The 17,913-nt window shown below is 36.3% G+C and overlaps 1 protein-coding gene across 3 annotated transcripts in view; it reads right to left on the bottom strand.

The window, feature by feature from the left end:
• The window catches only part of NLGN4X (neuroligin 4 X-linked), a 171,013-nt gene that overhangs the window by 40,163 nt on the left and 112,937 nt on the right, over window positions 1-17,913 (bottom strand). For all 3 annotated transcript variants that reach the window (XM_072137859.1, XM_072137861.1, XM_072137860.1), the window contains one exon: window positions 17,145-17,297. In XM_072137859.1, the coding sequence (XP_071993960.1) occupies window positions 17,145-17,297 (153 nt within the window). The remainder of the gene's footprint in view (window positions 1-17,144; window positions 17,298-17,913) is intronic.

Here is a 17,913-nt window from a genome sequence, read left to right as displayed (position 1 = left end):
ATTCTCTGCAGTCTGAATGGAACATGGAATGTGCCCACTTAGTAGGGGAAAAGGGCCAGTACAACTTTGAGAAATCTCACCCCTAATACTTTCAGTCGCACCAATACTTTTCCCTAAAGTTTGCTAGTTTGGTGTTTCATTTTATTGCAAATGGCGGGTAGTTTAAAGTCATAAACATCTTTATCTCTGCCAACAGCTCAACACCTATATATAGAATTAAAATGCTTTCTTGAAAAGGTGAAGAAAATTAAGAGATAACACAGTCAAGACTCCATTGGCAGAAAAACTTTGCCTAGTTGACCGGAGCTTTTTTGTAATAATAAAAGATACAATGATAATTTCATTTTCCTCCTTTGGTTGTGTGTTGCCTTTCAATTGTTACACACAAATGAATATATGGGTGAACTAAAAATACATGTACATACAATGTTGTGAAGATGCACAGATAAAGTGCCAGATATAATAGAAGAAAACTGCAAAAACATCTTTTTACCATTAATATATTTACTGATTTAACTAGACAAGTGTAATAAGCCTCCAGAATCTAATTAAAATGTAATCATTAGGCACTTGTCAAGCAGTCTGCATTGCATTACATTTCTTTAGGTGTTTTATTTGTAATTAGTTATTGATTTCTACTCAAGCAGGCCCATTATAACTTGTAAGGGAATGTTATAATGGAAAACGAAGGATTTCATTAGGTTATAGAAACACTATTTAATTAAGTTTTGTGTTTATTTTTAAAATGTCACATATTCATTTCGCATATTTCTATGAATGTTTACATTTGAACTTTATATTTATTGCGCAGGATCTTCTGTAGGTATCTCTATGGCTACAATACAACCAGTGAACTGACCAACTCAATAGATTCAGTTGTAGAATTGTTTGTGTCAATTATTTTAGTACGAAATAAGTGATATAAATAGAATTGTAATCCATTAGGAGGGAAAAACCCGCCACAGCTTACCCCTCTCCTCCACTGCTATAATCTATGCACTTGTGAAAAACATCACACCACTCCATCGAGAGAGAATACTGGCTGGACTCCAGGATATCCAAACATGAATCCAGAAAAAGAGAGAGATAATCCAGGACTGTGCTAAAAAAGTCTTGAGTCCTACAACGGCCCTTAAGGGCCGTTAAAGGGCCCCAAATGTGTCTGTTATATCTGCTATGTTTTGAAGACTAAAGCATGAAAACTTTTTAACACAGTGCTGGATTTTCTTCGTTTTTTTCTGGATTCATATAAATCGATGAATCTTACTAGGTGAGAGGCATTTTGTAAATTATAAAGTTATAGTACATTATACTTATGACAGTTGTGTATAGCTAATATCAGATAGCTTTGGAAACAGTAATATTCACAATAAAAATCTATTTATTTGCCTGGGATGTTTTATTCTAATGGTAATGTGTAATAAACGTTTCAAGAAATAGTGGCAGAAATAATTTTTTCTGTTTCTCTGACTGGATTTTCCTGCAGTCCAACAGGACTTTTTTTCTATTGCATTGAAGAAGCAACTGCCATTTATGATCTACACAAAATCCATCAAAAAGGAGGGGTGAGCTGTACCAATTTTCTCTATTGTCTTCTATTGTGGCCTTTCTATATAGTTACTCAGGTATACAAACCCCCTTCAAAATGATTAAGCACCTGCTTATCGGACTTTACACGTTCTTTCATGAGCAAACTTCTTGTACATGTAGTTAAGAAGTGCCTGCACCACATTTGTGGTGCAAGCAAGCCTTTTGTGTCGAAGCTGCACTATTCTACAAGCAACACAAATTTCGTCATTGAAATGGGTATTCTGGTGCTCAGTCGGACAGTGCACCACATTTAACATGCAAAGTCCGACAGAAGTGTGTCACACCAAAAAAGTTGGTGCACTCTGTCAGGGCAGTACAGGGAGTGCCAGTTTCCTGAAGAATGGGCGCCACAAATCATGAATCCAGTGCCCTTTGCACACTACACTGCCAAAGTTCACATATTTGCACTATTAAATTTAGTTTTTATTTACTAATTTATATTGTATACAGTGACATGGAAAAATAAAAACTCATTCTTACAAAATGTGTTTTGGGAGTAATTTTCCCCCATTTTGTTAAATGAATGCCTGTTTTTGTGGAAACATGTGTCAATATAATCTGAGATAATCTGGGAATAATATAACATTATAGCCAGTACTATTTTGGGGTACAACTTATGATTGTTTTTTTGGGAGGAAGGAAGCACTAATATAGAAATTTAGAATAGTGAACATTGATCACAGCAGTTAAGTGGTTAAACTGCGACATTGCAGGGATCAAGCTACATTTTAGAGCTGTTATCCTGTTGCAGATCACTTTGACACTTTACAGTGCCAGCATAAACACTAGGCCAAGAATGCTCATTCTAGTGGGGCTCATTTACTTACCCGGTCTGCGGAGTTCACCGAAAGTGCATTGTCCAACGAGAATGCACTGTGCCGAGATTAACTAAGATCTTGCACCCAATATCCTGCATGTTACGGTTCCCTGCTCAGGTCTGACAGAGTTCACCTTCTTCTTCCTGGTGCATGTAAGTGGATTGTCTTGTGACACAATTTGAGAGTTAAATCTCACGCTCAGTCAGAATCAATCGGATCATCCAATAACATTCTCCCCAATTTGTGTCGCATGAAAGCCAGCAAATCCAGAAAACGGTAAATAATCCCCAATTTGTCAAGTAGCCGCTAATTAGTACGGGCATTCTCGTAAAAAATATGGGCATTTACTTGCTGTGAGGCATGGCTACTATCTAAAAGTTCAACAACACCCCCAAAAGTCCAACATGCACAAATATTTCAACCCCTGCTTGAGCATCAGTTAACAATTATGGTTACATCTAATGATAAATCCCCCCTTAGTTTAAAATATAGGTCCTTTTTCTGGTGAGAAAATTCCATTTTAAGAACTTAAAAAATCTTGCAAATTAAAAAATTAACTTCAGCACTTGCAATGTCAATCTGTGTGCATAAAACTACTTGTGAAATATAGTTGGCAGTAAATAAATAATTGCAGAGAATAAATAAAGGAACAGGCATTTTTTATATTTGAAAAAGAATGACCTCAATCTACTCATTTTATTTTTCCTTCCCAGCTCTATAATTGTCCATACACATATTTATATTTTTTTCATTTCTGACACATTTTAATTGGTTTAGCACATTTGAATACTTTTGTGTGAATAATCAAACTTCTTCAGAATATTTCCATGTCTGTGAAATGGCTTGTTAAGTTTGAATTAATGATGCACATTCTGTTCTATTCTAATGTAATGAATAATATTTAGCCTTTTATCTTCTCATAAAAAAGAAGTTGCAGAAACGCATTGAGCAATCTCACATTTTAATAAACTTGACAATGCAACTTGAATTTGTTACAAAAAGCATGTTTGTTTAAAATTGCGGTACATGATGCTGACCCTAGGTCAGTTTTGTAAATAATACACACAAAATGTATGCAAAAGTGTATGTCAAAGCTATGCTATAAAGTATACCTATGTGTGGAAATCATAATGTTTTCTTTTTTTTTATCTTCTGTAATCTTGTAAAGGAACAGTTTTGTCAAAACCGTTGAGGATAGCAAATGGGACAGATAGAGACAAAGGAATTGTTTCCTGTAAATCAGCCAATACAAATCATTTACAAATATTAATACAATCTAAATAGTGCCCTTCTGATGCACCCTGATGCACCCTGATGCTCTAATTAGCTCCTCTTCCTTCTACTCTTCACGTGTAACAGAGCAGGCAGAGACGTGTCCATGTGCTAGCACACACTGTGATGCTCTGTTGATGTCATAGAGTGCGCCAAGAGGAAGAGCGCATGGACCCGTCTCTGCCTGCTCTGTTACACGTGAATAGTAGAAGGAAGAGGAGCCGTGCAGAGCATTGGGGCGCATCGAAAGGTCAGTATGTAAGTCAAATTTTTTATACACTGAGGGGCTTCAAGGAATTTTATTATTAGGGTGGCTGCAGGGCATTTCATTAATTGGGGGCTGAAGATTATTTCATTGGGGGGGCTGCAGGACATTTCATTACTAGTGGGGATGCTGCAGGGCATTATGATGGGCTGCATGGGGCATTTCTTTACTGGGGGATCTTGAGACCAGTGCATTTTCCACCCTAGGCTTACACTTGAGTCAATGGGGCAGATTTATCAAGTGTCTGAAAGTCAGAATATTTCCAGTTGCCCATGGCAACCAATCACAGCTCCCCTTTAAAATATTCATGAGCACTGGTGAAATGAAAGCTGAGCTGTGATTGGTTGCCATGGGCAACTGGAAATATTCTGACTTTCAGACTGCTTGATAAATCTGCCCCAATAAGTTTTCCCATGTATTTGTGGTAAAATTAGGGGCATCAGCTTATTCTCGACTATGCATGGTATATATCCTTAACAATAATGTACAAACAACACTGATTAGACAGCATGATTATTGAGTTTGTCTGAGAGTGGCTCTTTATTGTCTTAAGCCTATCAAAGGATTTAAAGCAAGGATCAGAAATGTTTCCATTAGTAGCCTAATGAGTTAGTAACAAAAAAAGAAGTGATAAACTAGTTCTGCTTCAAAAAAGGAACTGAACGATGGTAAAGTGGAACAAAACCCAATCCAAACCCAAACTGCATCCAGTAGCTTGCTCTTCAGGCTCAAACCCCATTGGTAATACACTAGTTTGGTACTTTTTAAATACACACCACCATTTACTTTAGGAACATTGTTCCCCACTGTGAGAGTTTTTGTTCAGTATCCAAAACTCAACTCATCCCTAGTTTATTGCTAGTTTATTGCTAGTGTTGTTATTGTTTTATGCTAGTTTATTGCTGTGATGTCTGTCATGTTTGTTTTTAACCCCTTAACAACTGAGACCATTTGCACCTCCAGGTGATTTTGACCTTGTTTTCTTGTGACATTTTCCACTTTATGTTTGTTAAGGTGATATGTTCTGCATTTATTTATAAAAAACAAATATTTGGTGAAAGTTTGGAAACACTCAAAATTTTCTACGTTTCTGACAAGTCATAACTCCAAAATAACTTGATAACTAACATTAACCGGATGTATGCTTTATGTTGATATGTGACACCTCATTTAAGTAGAATGTCATTAGGCTTAGAACTTTAGGTGATATTTTTCACATTTTTATAAAAAATGCAAAATCATACTTTTGAGGGTCCTACTCAGCTTTCAAGTCACTTTGAGAGGCCTAAATAATAGGCAAACCCCATATATTAACCAATTTTAAAAACAATATTGCATATGTAAAACAACTTTTATGAAGTTTGCTAACCCTTTAATTGTTTCACAGGGGTTAAAATAAAATTAGATGCAATTTTGAATTTAAATTTTTTTGGCTAAATGAATTGATTTTTCAAAAAATGTACACTTTCTCAGTGGATAAAATACCAAAGGCTTTATATGTTTTTTGGCAATTTGGAAATATAAGGGCTAATTTTCTGCATGATTAGATAGATAAATTTTAAAAATACTTAAAATTAGTGGGATTTATTTATTTTGATGTATGTAGGAAAAGAAAATCATCAATTCTGGTTTTGGATTTTTTTTCTTTTTTTGGGGGGCCATTCACATAACCATTTGTCAGATGTGGGACGTAATTGTAAGGCAATGGTCAGGTAGTTATCTCGGCCCTACCGTATTTTTCGGACTATAAGGCGCAAAAAAACCTTTGATTTTCTCAGAAATCAAAGGTGCGCCTTATAGTCGAGTGCGCCTTATATACAAACCGTACTTACAGACAACAGCTGCCTTGAACTGTGCACAGGTCTGCCACCTGCTAGTCATTCATCCTTATAATCATGTAGTCCAGTGTGCATTATATATGAATCTAGACATTTTAGCAGGCATTTATTGATGGTGCGCATCGGGAAGGGGTTAAACAATTATTTATGCTTTTCTACATGTGTAGCTTATACAGTTCCAGAAAGTTACAAGCTTGTTATGTGTTTTAACCTTTGTTGTTGTGTTTGGGTGTCCGAGAGCCCCCTTCTGTAGGTTTTTTATAAATAGAGAGTTTTTATTTTTATGTTTAAATTACTTTAAAAATAAAAGTTATGCTTTTTATATTTCATATAGAAATCTTCTAATTTTTCAATGTGCATGTATTTATATACTACAGGTGACTATACAATGCTCCAATAGATGAATAGAAAAGTCATCTTTACAATAACTAGTAAAAAATCCACAAACTTTATTTCCAGGCACACACAAGAAGCTATGGAGCATGGATTATTGTACTTTTTTCTTCATCTCTTGCCAGCCAATAACCAAAACCCCAGCTTTTATTAGACAGTTGAGAACTTTCTCTACACAGAAGTAACATGTATCAGTGCTGTGGTCAAAGATGTAAGGAGGCACAGATTACTAAAAAAAAGCAGGAAGATCTAGTATCCAACGTGCAAGAAAATCACAGCAATTGTCTACGTTCCCATAAAACCGTTCTTTTCACATAAGACACAATCAGCTTATGTATTGTATTTCAGGCCGCTAAAACCATTAGTCAAACACTATGAATATGTGTTATATTGCTAAAAAACATGTAAAAGGTGGATTTTATGGTTATCTTACTAAAGCCTTTGATCTTGTGCTGCAGTGGTTGCTGGAACATCATGCTTTTACTTATAAATGGTAGAACTCAAGACAAAAAGGAGAGGCAATTCTCGGAGGCCAATCTAATTTATTCAGCAAAGAAACTGGATCTAAAAGCTAAATATCATAACATGTCAATGTGTGTCATATATCCTACTCTTTTCTTTTTTCTCTCTCATATTTTCAGCTTTGTTTGTATTAATGTTCCAAAATTTGCGACATTTACACTAACCTAGCAAAGTTTGTTGCACCAGATAATTTCAGTGTTGCATCTCATATACCAGATGCAGTTCTTTAAAAAAAAAAGTCACAAAAACTGCTGACTCATGTTTGTGGCACCCGATCATGGTGCAGTAAACACACATTTGCCTACATTTATCAAAACTAGTGTAGTCGGTACTATGTGCAGTTTGCCTCTGGAGTGTGCAGAGTGCTCCAGATTCATCAACACTTCATTAATCTGATGCCACATGTACTGTTCTGGAAATGTGCACCATTTCTTTGTGCATGTCGTTCATGCTGCAGAACTGTGGCACAGACAGAATTGTGGTGCATGTCCGTACTAAAGGTAGCACAAACTTTAACTAAGCATTAACAGCCCCTATAGGTGGACATTTTTTCTGTCTTGTCAGACACAGACTGGAGCAGACACTTTATAAATACATGTACAAGCAGTTTGCATGTTCTTTTCAGTGCAAAGTCAGAAAAAATACTAGCACAATCTCTTTAATAAATATGGGCACATGTCTCACTGCCCTGTTACCCAAGTTGAGAAAGAAGGGACAATGGGGCACATTTACTAAGGGCTTTGCACCAGTTTTCTGACAAACTTTGCACTTTCTTCTAGTGGAAAATGCTTGTGCAGGTATTTAAGAAGTGTCTGCACCACAAATGTGTCACACCCTTTTGTGGTGCAGCTCCACTAGGCATCATGCAATGCAAATTAAGGGGCATTTCGGTGCTCAGTCGGACCGTGCATCAGATTTAACATGCAAAGTCTGACAGAAGTGTGTCACACTCCCTCATATTAAAGGAGCACCAAAAAAAGTTGGTGCACTCTGTCGGAGCTGTGCAGGGTATGCCAGATTCATGAAGAACACTATAAATTTCCCCTTGAGTCCTAAGTTCAAAAGCATGAAACTCAGGGTACCAGAATAGATTCCAGTCCCGTTTTTAAATATTATTATTAAGACATTGAACAAGACATCATCTAAAAATGTTTCTTTGAACTATAAGTTTTCTGAAATTCAATATGGAATTACAATAGTTACAACAAGAATGCAAAGCTGGCTATAGGAAGTTTTTTGAGGTTGTGATTTTTACCAAAGGTACAGTCCGTTGTGTAGCTATAATTTGCAAACTACCAAAATAGAAGTTTGTAACTACACCATAAAGTTGTAACCATGATTGGGCATTTTTTATTTACAATTATTTTTTTTCAGATTTTTCAACATATATTCGAACATAAATTGTAATTATTGAATAATATTAAGATATTACTTTAAAGTACTTTATTGTGAGTACATAACTATTGTTGTAGTCTTGCCCATTATGTTTGGTTTATTTGATGAAACAAGACTGCATTCTCTATGACAAATTGTCACATATAATAAATATCACAGCAAGTAAAATAAGTGGAAGGCACTTTGTCATTTCTCATTACATAACCGAAGAAAATACTGCCTATTTAATTGTGTCATAGTTGGTCTAAGCAATTACTCTGAACTTTAGAAGAAAAATACCAATTCAGGAGGAAAATATGCTGAAATTATAAAGTATTTTACCATACTTTATAGCCTATAGCACAGAGTAGCCCCCTTTTAAAGATACCAAACTAGTTGGGGCACATTTACAAGTATTTAAGAAATGTCCGAACCACTATTGTGTCGTATGCAACATTTTGTGGCACAGCTTCACTAGCCACCATGCGACACAATTTAGGTGGTGTTCAGGTGCTCAGTCAAACTATGCGCCTGTTTTAACATGCAAAGTCTGTCACACGCTCTATGTTAAAGGTGCACCACAAAAAAGTTTCTGAACTCTGTTGGGCCATTGTAGGAAAGCGACAGATTATGACGCACCAAGCATTATACACAGGCAGAGCACTTTTAGCGCAGTTTCCCACATTCTTAGTAAATGTGGCTCAATGTCCTTTACCAATACACAAAGTAGCTATAATGCCTTAGAACAAGTGATCAGTGTGGTTTGCATAACATTGAATAGTATTAGACACATTACAAGGAGATATTTTGCTTACTAATTTATTAATTTGTTTTTACAAGGAGCTGATCATTTCAGTTCCCCAGACTGCAGGAGACTTGGGACAATTATTTGCCACCCGAACCTCTTGTATGCCACATCCCTATGCTGCATAAACTACTGTTAAAGAGAGAATTATAGATTTACACCCTGGATGCACAGGGAACAGTTATTTAGGTTGTAGATCTATAGATTGGAGGCATGAGAGGGTTAATAAACACCTTGTTACCATGTTGGAGGTACAAATCTATCCTGTTAGATAACTGACCTATATGTATTCACAGTTTTACAAGCCAAAGTAGCTTGAAGTAGCTGAAATAGCTGTAATAGATATTAGCTAGTATATGTCTGCACATAAGAAAGTGACTGATATGCTTCACAGCCTGCCCTCAAGTTTTGTAATGTCCAAGGGTTTTTTAAAAAAATGCTTTTGTTTTATTTGGGGGTTAGACCTTGTTTAGTACTATGTGTTAAACAAGGGAGAAGGAGGAAGTCATAATTAACCACTTCTTGTAAAATGACATGTTTTAAAGGCAGAGCTGTATACAAGATACCTGTGAGGAGTGTCTCATGTTACATTAGAGAGCATGCTGAGCTTCTAAATGATAGCCCAAGCATACTAATAGCTAGAATAAGAAGAATCTTTTTTTGTTAAATTCTTTGAATTATTACAAGAGAGACCATGGCAAGATCTAAAAGCACTCCCTGGACAGCTGAGTCACTGGATTTTCTAGTGGCAAGTCAGAAGAATGATGATGTTTTGTGTAGTTATCCCTGGGGTAGTAGAGACGGCCACAGTAGTATCTGTTAGGGTATGCCCTCTCATTGCCAATGTCTTAGTGAGTGTCTTAGTTCCAAAGAGAGCAATTAACTTTATTAGCATATTGAAATAGACTTAAAGGGATTCTACAGTGATAGCAAATTAGGCCCTATCCAAAGTCTAACTTGCTGATCGGTGGGAGTCTCATGATGAGACCCACATGTATCATGGGAACAGAGGTCTGTTGTACCCCTGTTGTAGTTTGAGATGAATAGAGCAGCTGGTTGTGCATGTTCCAGCTGCTCTATTCATCTCTATGGTGCTGATGAAGATTGCCTAGAAATCAACTGGGTTATTTCCATCAGGACCATAGAGATGAACGGAGAAGCTGTTGCTTGCATGAATGGCTGCTCCAATTACCTCTAGTGCAACAGGAGTACAAAGAACATCCGTTCTTCAGATCCGAGACTGTTAAGCCCTATCACTGAGACCCCCACCGATCAGTAACTCAAACCCTATTGGTAAGCTAAGGGCCTAATTTGCTTTGACTAGAGAAGCCCTTTGATGAATGGTCACTTTAAACATAGGGCAATTGTGGAACCGTATGGGGCAACTGTATTGTGCACAAAAAATAATGACCAGCGCAAAGGCCTAAGGACTTATTTCACAGTCATGTGTCCTTTGATTGGGAGAAATAGAAAAGTGTTGGAATGGCAGAAAAAAAGCAACTAAGATGCGGAAAAGATTCTATGCTGTATCCTTTTTATGTAGGAGAACAGAGAAGGAGTGACAGTTTCACTAGTTAGTTGTACTATTGTGAGCTAGTAGTCTGAGACATGCTGGAAGTTATTATTATTAATATTTTTTGGATGAAGTTATAGATAAGGCTTAGTTACTAAACTTAGGTCTCTAGAAGCTCTGTACCCTATAGCCAAGATAGGTGGACTGACTATTGTTAGATTCTAGTGAGTTTTTTTTCCCGAATATTTTATATTAATTACCAGCTGAGAATTAAGTCTTGGCAGTGTCAGTCTGTGTAGCGACATACTATGTTGATGGTGAATTTGTCAACCGGTTGTCAAATTAATGTTAAGCATTCAGGAGAAATAACAGAAATGGAATGAGACAGAGCTATGACAAAACATGTTCTAGATTCCAAGGTGAACACAAAATCATAAAAACAATCTAGTCTTAGGAGTGGTAATGTGGCATCTTTAAGCACAAAACAGTCCAACAATTAAAATTTACAACAGTCCTATATATCTAATCTTATAAGGTTTCCTACAAGAATCATTCCAAATATAGTTCATGTTTATTGCTTAATATAACCAGAAATATCATTCCCAATGATAACGTAAGTTGACTGTACAGTGTATTCCATTTCTTTTTTGTATTTTATTTGTGGTGTAACCTATAATATTAGAGCCTTTACATTATGTTGAAACCCTGCCGGTTGGTTTTCTGATTGTTGTCTGTCTTCTCTGGAAATGCTGTTAAGAGCTAAGATCAATGAACACATTGGAACTAGACCCAAGAGTATTTTTGTTTAATATTTGATGTAACTTTGTATGTTTAGCCTATCACAAAGCCAAAAGAATGGTTTATCATTTACACTGCACTGTGTGTTTACATCCCTGTGGGAGTATTAAATTGCAGACCCAGCAAGTATTCCATTTCAAGCACAGCAAGCAATCCAAATCCAAATTGGCCCTCATAAGGTTTTCCTTCTTTTCTTCCTTTATAGATGTGATATGAGACTGCTCATTAAAGTGTCTTCTAATCAATGCTCTGCGTCATGCGCAGTACAATTACAGAAACAAATCTCACTGTGATAAATTACTGAACAATGAGTCTTTACTTTGCTCAAGATGAAAGTCATTAGTTTCGATTAAGGAACACAATGGAGAAGATGGAAAGTGATAATTTGTCCCAGTTACTAACTTTCACCTGTAGGCATTTGCCAAGGAATCAGATTACATCCATCAAATGAAGATGTAATTTTCACATAATGTTGAGGGCCTCTTAAGTGGCATTTGAAGAATGATAGTGACACATAAAAAATAAAAAAGCTGATATCAGCGAAGGGAATAAAATACTGTTAGAACTAAAGCATAGTTTATATATGTCGCACTATTATTGATAGTAAGGCAGATAATACATAGGAGCTCTTTATTTGAATAACAAATCTATTCAATGAATCTTAGAGCTTGGAAAGGAGGGAAGGGCAAAAAAAATGTGAAAAAAATAAGTAAACAAGATGAGAGCTTTTTATGAAAATTCTGTGGTATAGAAAACTAGAGGGGGTCATATAACAATTTCCAGGACAACTGGAGCAACAAAAATTTAGCCGACTCGATTCAGATACAAAACACATTTTACAAAATGTAAGTAACCTTCTACAAATGGAATCTGAAAAGAATTACTCATCTCAACTTAGCATCATTGATTATTTGTATCTCTTATTAATACTGTAAAGTTTTGACAGTGTATGGATAAAGTTTTAATCAGGTTTTGCTTTAACCCTAGAATGCATACCTGGGGCCTCGCAGGCCCGCTCTGTTAGTTTTTTTTTTTTTTTACTGCAAGATTACTTTAATTAGAATTCTGAAACTCTAGGTATTCCTCTGTTATATAGTTGTTAGTCATTTCCAGTTGTTCATATATTTTTATGTTACAGACATTTTGGTATAATAACTCTTTTTTGTGAATACCCCATATTTACATACCTGGGGCCTTTTAGGCCCATACTAGGTTTACATGTGATCCTAAGGCTACATTCACACGATGTATGCCCGCCGTACCGTAGTACGGCGGGCATACATCAGCGCTGCGGAGAGGACCAGGGGATAAGCGCAGCTCACCCCCGCCCCTCTCCATAGGAAGATACAGCGCACGGCGCCGTATCACGGGAAAAGATAGGACATGTCCTATCTTTTCCCGGGCTATGGAGCGGTACGGTGCCGCACATGTGCTGCACCGTACCGCGCCCATACAGGGCCGTGAGCCCATAGGAGTGTATGGGGGACGTATATCGGCCGTATATAAGTCCCCCATACATGTGTGTGAATGTAGCCTTAGTCTTTTTGTCTTTTCTGTTGCTGGGGAAAACTGTGACTTAGGCTGCATTCACACTGCCGTTGCCCGCCGTACCGTAGTGGGCAACGGCAGTGCGCGGGAAGAGGAGGAGGAGGTGAGCGCAGCTCACCCCCGCCCCTCTCATAGGGATACATGGCGCATGGCGCCGTATTACGGGAAAAGATAGGGAAAAAAAAAGATATCTTTTTCCCGGGTACGGAGCGGTACGGTGCCGCACGTGTGTGCCGTCTATGGGGTGACGTATATCGGCCGTATATACGTCGCCCTTATATACGTCCCCCATACGGTCGTGTGAATGTAGCCTTAGTCTTTATGACTGCTGTTGCTGCGCAGAGTGTGGATTGTGTCTGACTACATGGTCATGTGATCTTGGGAAGGAGGCTGCCTCATGATGTCATGCGTCTCTGACATCATCATAGCTCCTAAACAGGAAGGAGGAAGGAGTCAGCTTCCTTGTTTCTTGAAAAAGAAACTCTGAGCTCCAAAAATCCAATGATTTCCACTTCACCTAAAAGAAAGTGGAACTGCTGAAGATGAGAGGAGGGGGCTGCACAGACACTAACAAAGAGTCTACCCTTATTGTAATCATTTTTTTTCATTATAGTTTACAATGGCGCAGTCTACATCCAGGGGTTTGACTGACCAAGAAATCAAAGCAATCATTTTTGATAGACAGTCCTGTGTAAAATACTACAATTTCATCTTTCAGATGTTGAATTACAGATAACATGTGAAAGATTTTGCGGTCATTAGTAAGGCTATATTCACACTGCCGTTGCCCACCCGTACCGTACCGTAGCGGGCAACGGCAGTGTACGGGGACAGGAGGAGGAGGTGAGCCCAGCTCACCCCCGCCCCTCTCCATAGCAACCTATGGCGCACGGCGCCGTATTACGGGAAAAGATAGGACAGGTCCTATCTTTTTCCTGGGTACGGAACGGTACGGTGCCGCATGTGTGCTGCACCGTACCGCTCCCGTAGGGTGCCGTGCGCCCATTGCTGCCTATGGGGGACGTATACTTTGGCCGTATATACGTCCCCATACGTTAGTGTGAATGTAGCCTAAATTTGAAAAGGAAACTTTGAAAAGTGATATTCCTGCAGCATGTTTACTGCAACTTTTATATATAACAAAAAAATTTTTAGACAAAAAAACATTATTATAAAGAGTTATATCAAATGAGTATATTGGGCGTTTTAAGCCCGTTCAGTTACTTTGTTTTTTTTTTTTGCACAAAATGTTTTGAATTATTCACATCTTAGGATGCATTCTCACTAGTGCTGGTGTCTGCCACGAGGTGATCCATAATGGATATGATCTCTTGGTAACTCCAGTTAAGGCTGCCAGAATGCCCGGATTCTACCAGCCTTAGCTGGGGACACCAGGAGGTCAGATCCAGTACAGATCCCCTCCCGGCAGACACCAGCGCTAGTAGGAATGCATCCTTACTTTGTATTTTTAAAATAAACTTTAAAAAGTATTTTTATTTGAGTTATTCCATGTTATTTGCACACGGGCCTAAAAGGCCCCAGGTATTTAATAGTGTAGATTTCTATGGTCATGCATTCTAGGGTTAATAAATCTAGTGCATTGTGTGTAAATTTATACAAAATAATGTCACAGCCATTATGGCAAAGCCCTTGTCAGCAAAGCTCCATAAAGTGTTTAAAACCCTTGATAAATGTGGTACATTTTCGAATATTAATCTGCTCAATCTGTTTATATCGTAATTACATTTTTAACAAAATTGCATAAATCAATATTTCAAATGATAAAAGTAAACTTTTTAATATACATTATTAAAATATAGTGTTGCTGTATCTCCCACCCTTGTTTTTAGCTCATCGATCAGCAACCTATAACGTTTGTAATGACTTAACCATTTACAGTCACTTAAGCCTCTTCTAGGGCTGAACAATGAATAGTGAAATATTCTCTAGGTATAAAAAAGTTAATTGTTAGCTTTACTGTCCTTATCTACCTGCTTTATACAGATTTAAGAAGAGTTTGTGAAACATTACTCACTAAAGGAGAAGAAGAAACAGAACAAATGGACAGAAAATCTGATTTACTTTATGAAATATATTGCATTTAATGATGTTTTCATTTAAATTTTTCTGTATTTGAACATACATATACATGCAAATGTACTGTAAGTAGCCCAGGAATCTGGATTTAGTTGGATAGGACTGTGCTGTGTGTATATGTTATAAGTTAAAAATGTATGTGCTATAATTAGTCCTTGTTACAATTAATAGAAATAGAATGTTATCACCATAAATTCTTATACATTTCCCTCTGTTGCTTCCTAAGGGACTTTTCAGTACAAGGACTTTTTTTCTGCCAATTTATGTTGTGGGGCTTTCCTATTGGTTACTCCAACTTTGTTACTGCATGTATAGGCTTATACTGCTTTTATTATCCATTTATTAGGTTGAACATTGTCTTTTTTATTGGTGAGCTTAACAACAATCCTCACAGGTTTACCCTGGTTTGTAGGTTCTGTTTTACTTTATAGATTCCTAAAAAGTCTCCCTAGTGCTCCAAAATTTTGCATGTTTATTGTTAAGATAAGCTAATTAAGAAATAATTTATTTTATGCCTCATGCACACGGCTGTGTGCAATACAGGCCACAATGAGAGAAAAGTTTAGTAAAAAACTATGGTGGCAATTCCAGGTGTGGGAATGCCAAAAGCTTTACTAAAACTTGTAACACAAAGGAAGGAATTCGCAAGAGGCTGGAGATAAACTAATAAATTAGTATAACTGAATGTACCAAACAAAGAAGGATCTAAAATCCTGTTATAGCTCAAAATGATTCTATATATTTTCACCAGATTACTTTATGTCCTGTGGGTAGAAATATCAAACTACTGGTTAAAAGTCATTTCCGCTTGCCGGACATTCTTGTTGTGAGCCCGAATACAAAACCCAAACTTCTGGCTTAAGCCCCAGTTCTGGTTCAGGGACCTCAACCCACAATGTTAGGTATGGGCCAGAACATTGCAGTTCAGTTCCTCTAAATCATACATATATCATCACCTATTGTACTAAGTTATGTTTTCATCCCTTTAATTTTACCTAACTGTTATTTTGCAATTGTTTCTGTATGTCTGTTTATTTTATGTTTCCTTTTTTATGATAATCCCTTTGTAAACACAGTCCATTTTTGGTATTAAAACTTCACTTTATTAAGAACCTTCTTGTGTTATAATGATTCTATAACCTCAGAAGAAACATTACCTAGATGGATTGTTTAACCTAGTGAGTGTTACAGGGGAATTTTGGGGATCTAAGGCAAGGTGTCTTGTCAGCCTTTTATGACAAGTGGAGGCAGCTAAAATTGCTTAGGCTTGGAGGACAGAGAGCTGTCAGAGGACGGACCAGCTTGACCTAAACCTAAGTCTGTGATTCTGACATGTCCTTTTAAAATACATCTTATGAGAGTTTCCGAAAGTTGCTTGCCCCAAAGCATGAGTCGAATTAACTTTCTTTCATTATTGAAAATAAGGCTGTGTAAGTCTTTATTTAATGGATAAAATACCTATAAAAATAATACTTTCAATCTCCTTAGCTGAAATCCATTTTGGCTGTTGATTAAGTAATTAAATAATTTGTTTATGTGAATTTTGGATGCTTACTGAACAAACTGAACACAACATACAAAAGGTTTAAAAGTATTTTCTTTATTAGTTACTTTAATTTTTATATTTTATAATTTTATATTTAAAGGTGAATTTTAAAATTAAATAAGTATTCTAATGCAGTTTGCTTTTTTGTAAGATCTACAAACTGTAATACATAAGAAGAAGGGTCAATGTTTTCAGAATTTTGAATGTGTATTTGCATCTCATTAATAGTTATTTAAAAACTCAACAGTTTTTCTTTAATCCTGGACAATATGTACTGAGAATATCAATTTTTCTTCTTTTTATAGTTTACATAATCAAAATAATTTTATTAGACATCTCATGATTTGCTTATTTTATTTTTTACTTTGAGTTGATTGAACCCTTTTATGTAGAGTTTTGAAGCCTAGAGCCTAAACAATAGAATGTGCTCCATACTACATGTCTTAGTACAATTCAAGGGCATATTTTACTTGTCACAAAGTTTTTAAAAAGATTGTAACCTCTTACTATTAGGAACAGAATGTTGACTGTTTTGCCTTGACATGGAAAAATGGCCTGAGACACTAGTACAAGTTCACCTTCATCTTTCAAGATTATGACTGTAGGCTTATTATTCTGTGTAAAGAGTCATACCTCAACTGTAATAAAAGTATATATTATATATAAAAGTATATAAGTATAAATCCTTACTGTATAAAATAAAAGCAATAATATATGAGGACAAAGAATAGTAATCAATCAAGAGTACAACAATGGTTGACTTACCGAGTATTCCTAATCTGTAGTTGACTGTAATGACAATAACATTTCCATGACTTGCAAGTATACTTCCATCAATCATATTTCCAGTACCCTCCATGTAGGATCCTCCATGGATGTAAACCATAACTGGTTTCTTATTATTTGGATCATGGATATCTAAAAGAAAGTATAATTAAGGATCACATAGTAGCGTTCAAACACATTTCAGATATTTTATCACTTTGTTGAATTTTTTACATCAGTTTTCAATAATGATTAATATAACAGTATTTATTGTTGTGCACAATAAGACAAGATAAAATATCAACTACAGTTGTACCTTAAACATGTATTAAAATGGAAAATAAACCCAGTGCTCTTTTGAGGACTTAATACATTTAATGTTAATTTTAGCTTGTAACTTTATAAAAACTATTTATTAATCAACATTTTCATTTAGTATTTTTTACTTTACAATCCAAAACTTACAAATCAGTTTTTGAGTCACTAAAGTACTGAGTAACATTTCTACTTTAGAAAATAACTATGATGTATAAGCCCTCACATCAGGCATTTACATGGAACATGTAGGAGCACAAACAATTCTAGCAGCTGTGCACTAAGTAGTATTGCCTCATTGCTCCGTTCCATAGAATAAACATTGCATCTCATTAATATTCTTTCACCAGATTTAACATGAAGTAACAAAAAACAAAACTTATATTCCTTAAAATAAAATTTAAAAGCAAACATGCAAATATTATGACCCCATAGAACACAAATAAAAGCTCAA

Source organism: Engystomops pustulosus, chromosome 2, assembly GCF_040894005.1.
Source record: "Engystomops pustulosus chromosome 2, aEngPut4.maternal, whole genome shotgun sequence".
Taxonomy (NCBI): Eukaryota; Metazoa; Chordata; class Amphibia; order Anura; family Leptodactylidae; genus Engystomops; species Engystomops pustulosus.
This window is presented reverse-complemented; position numbering and strand designations above follow the sequence as displayed.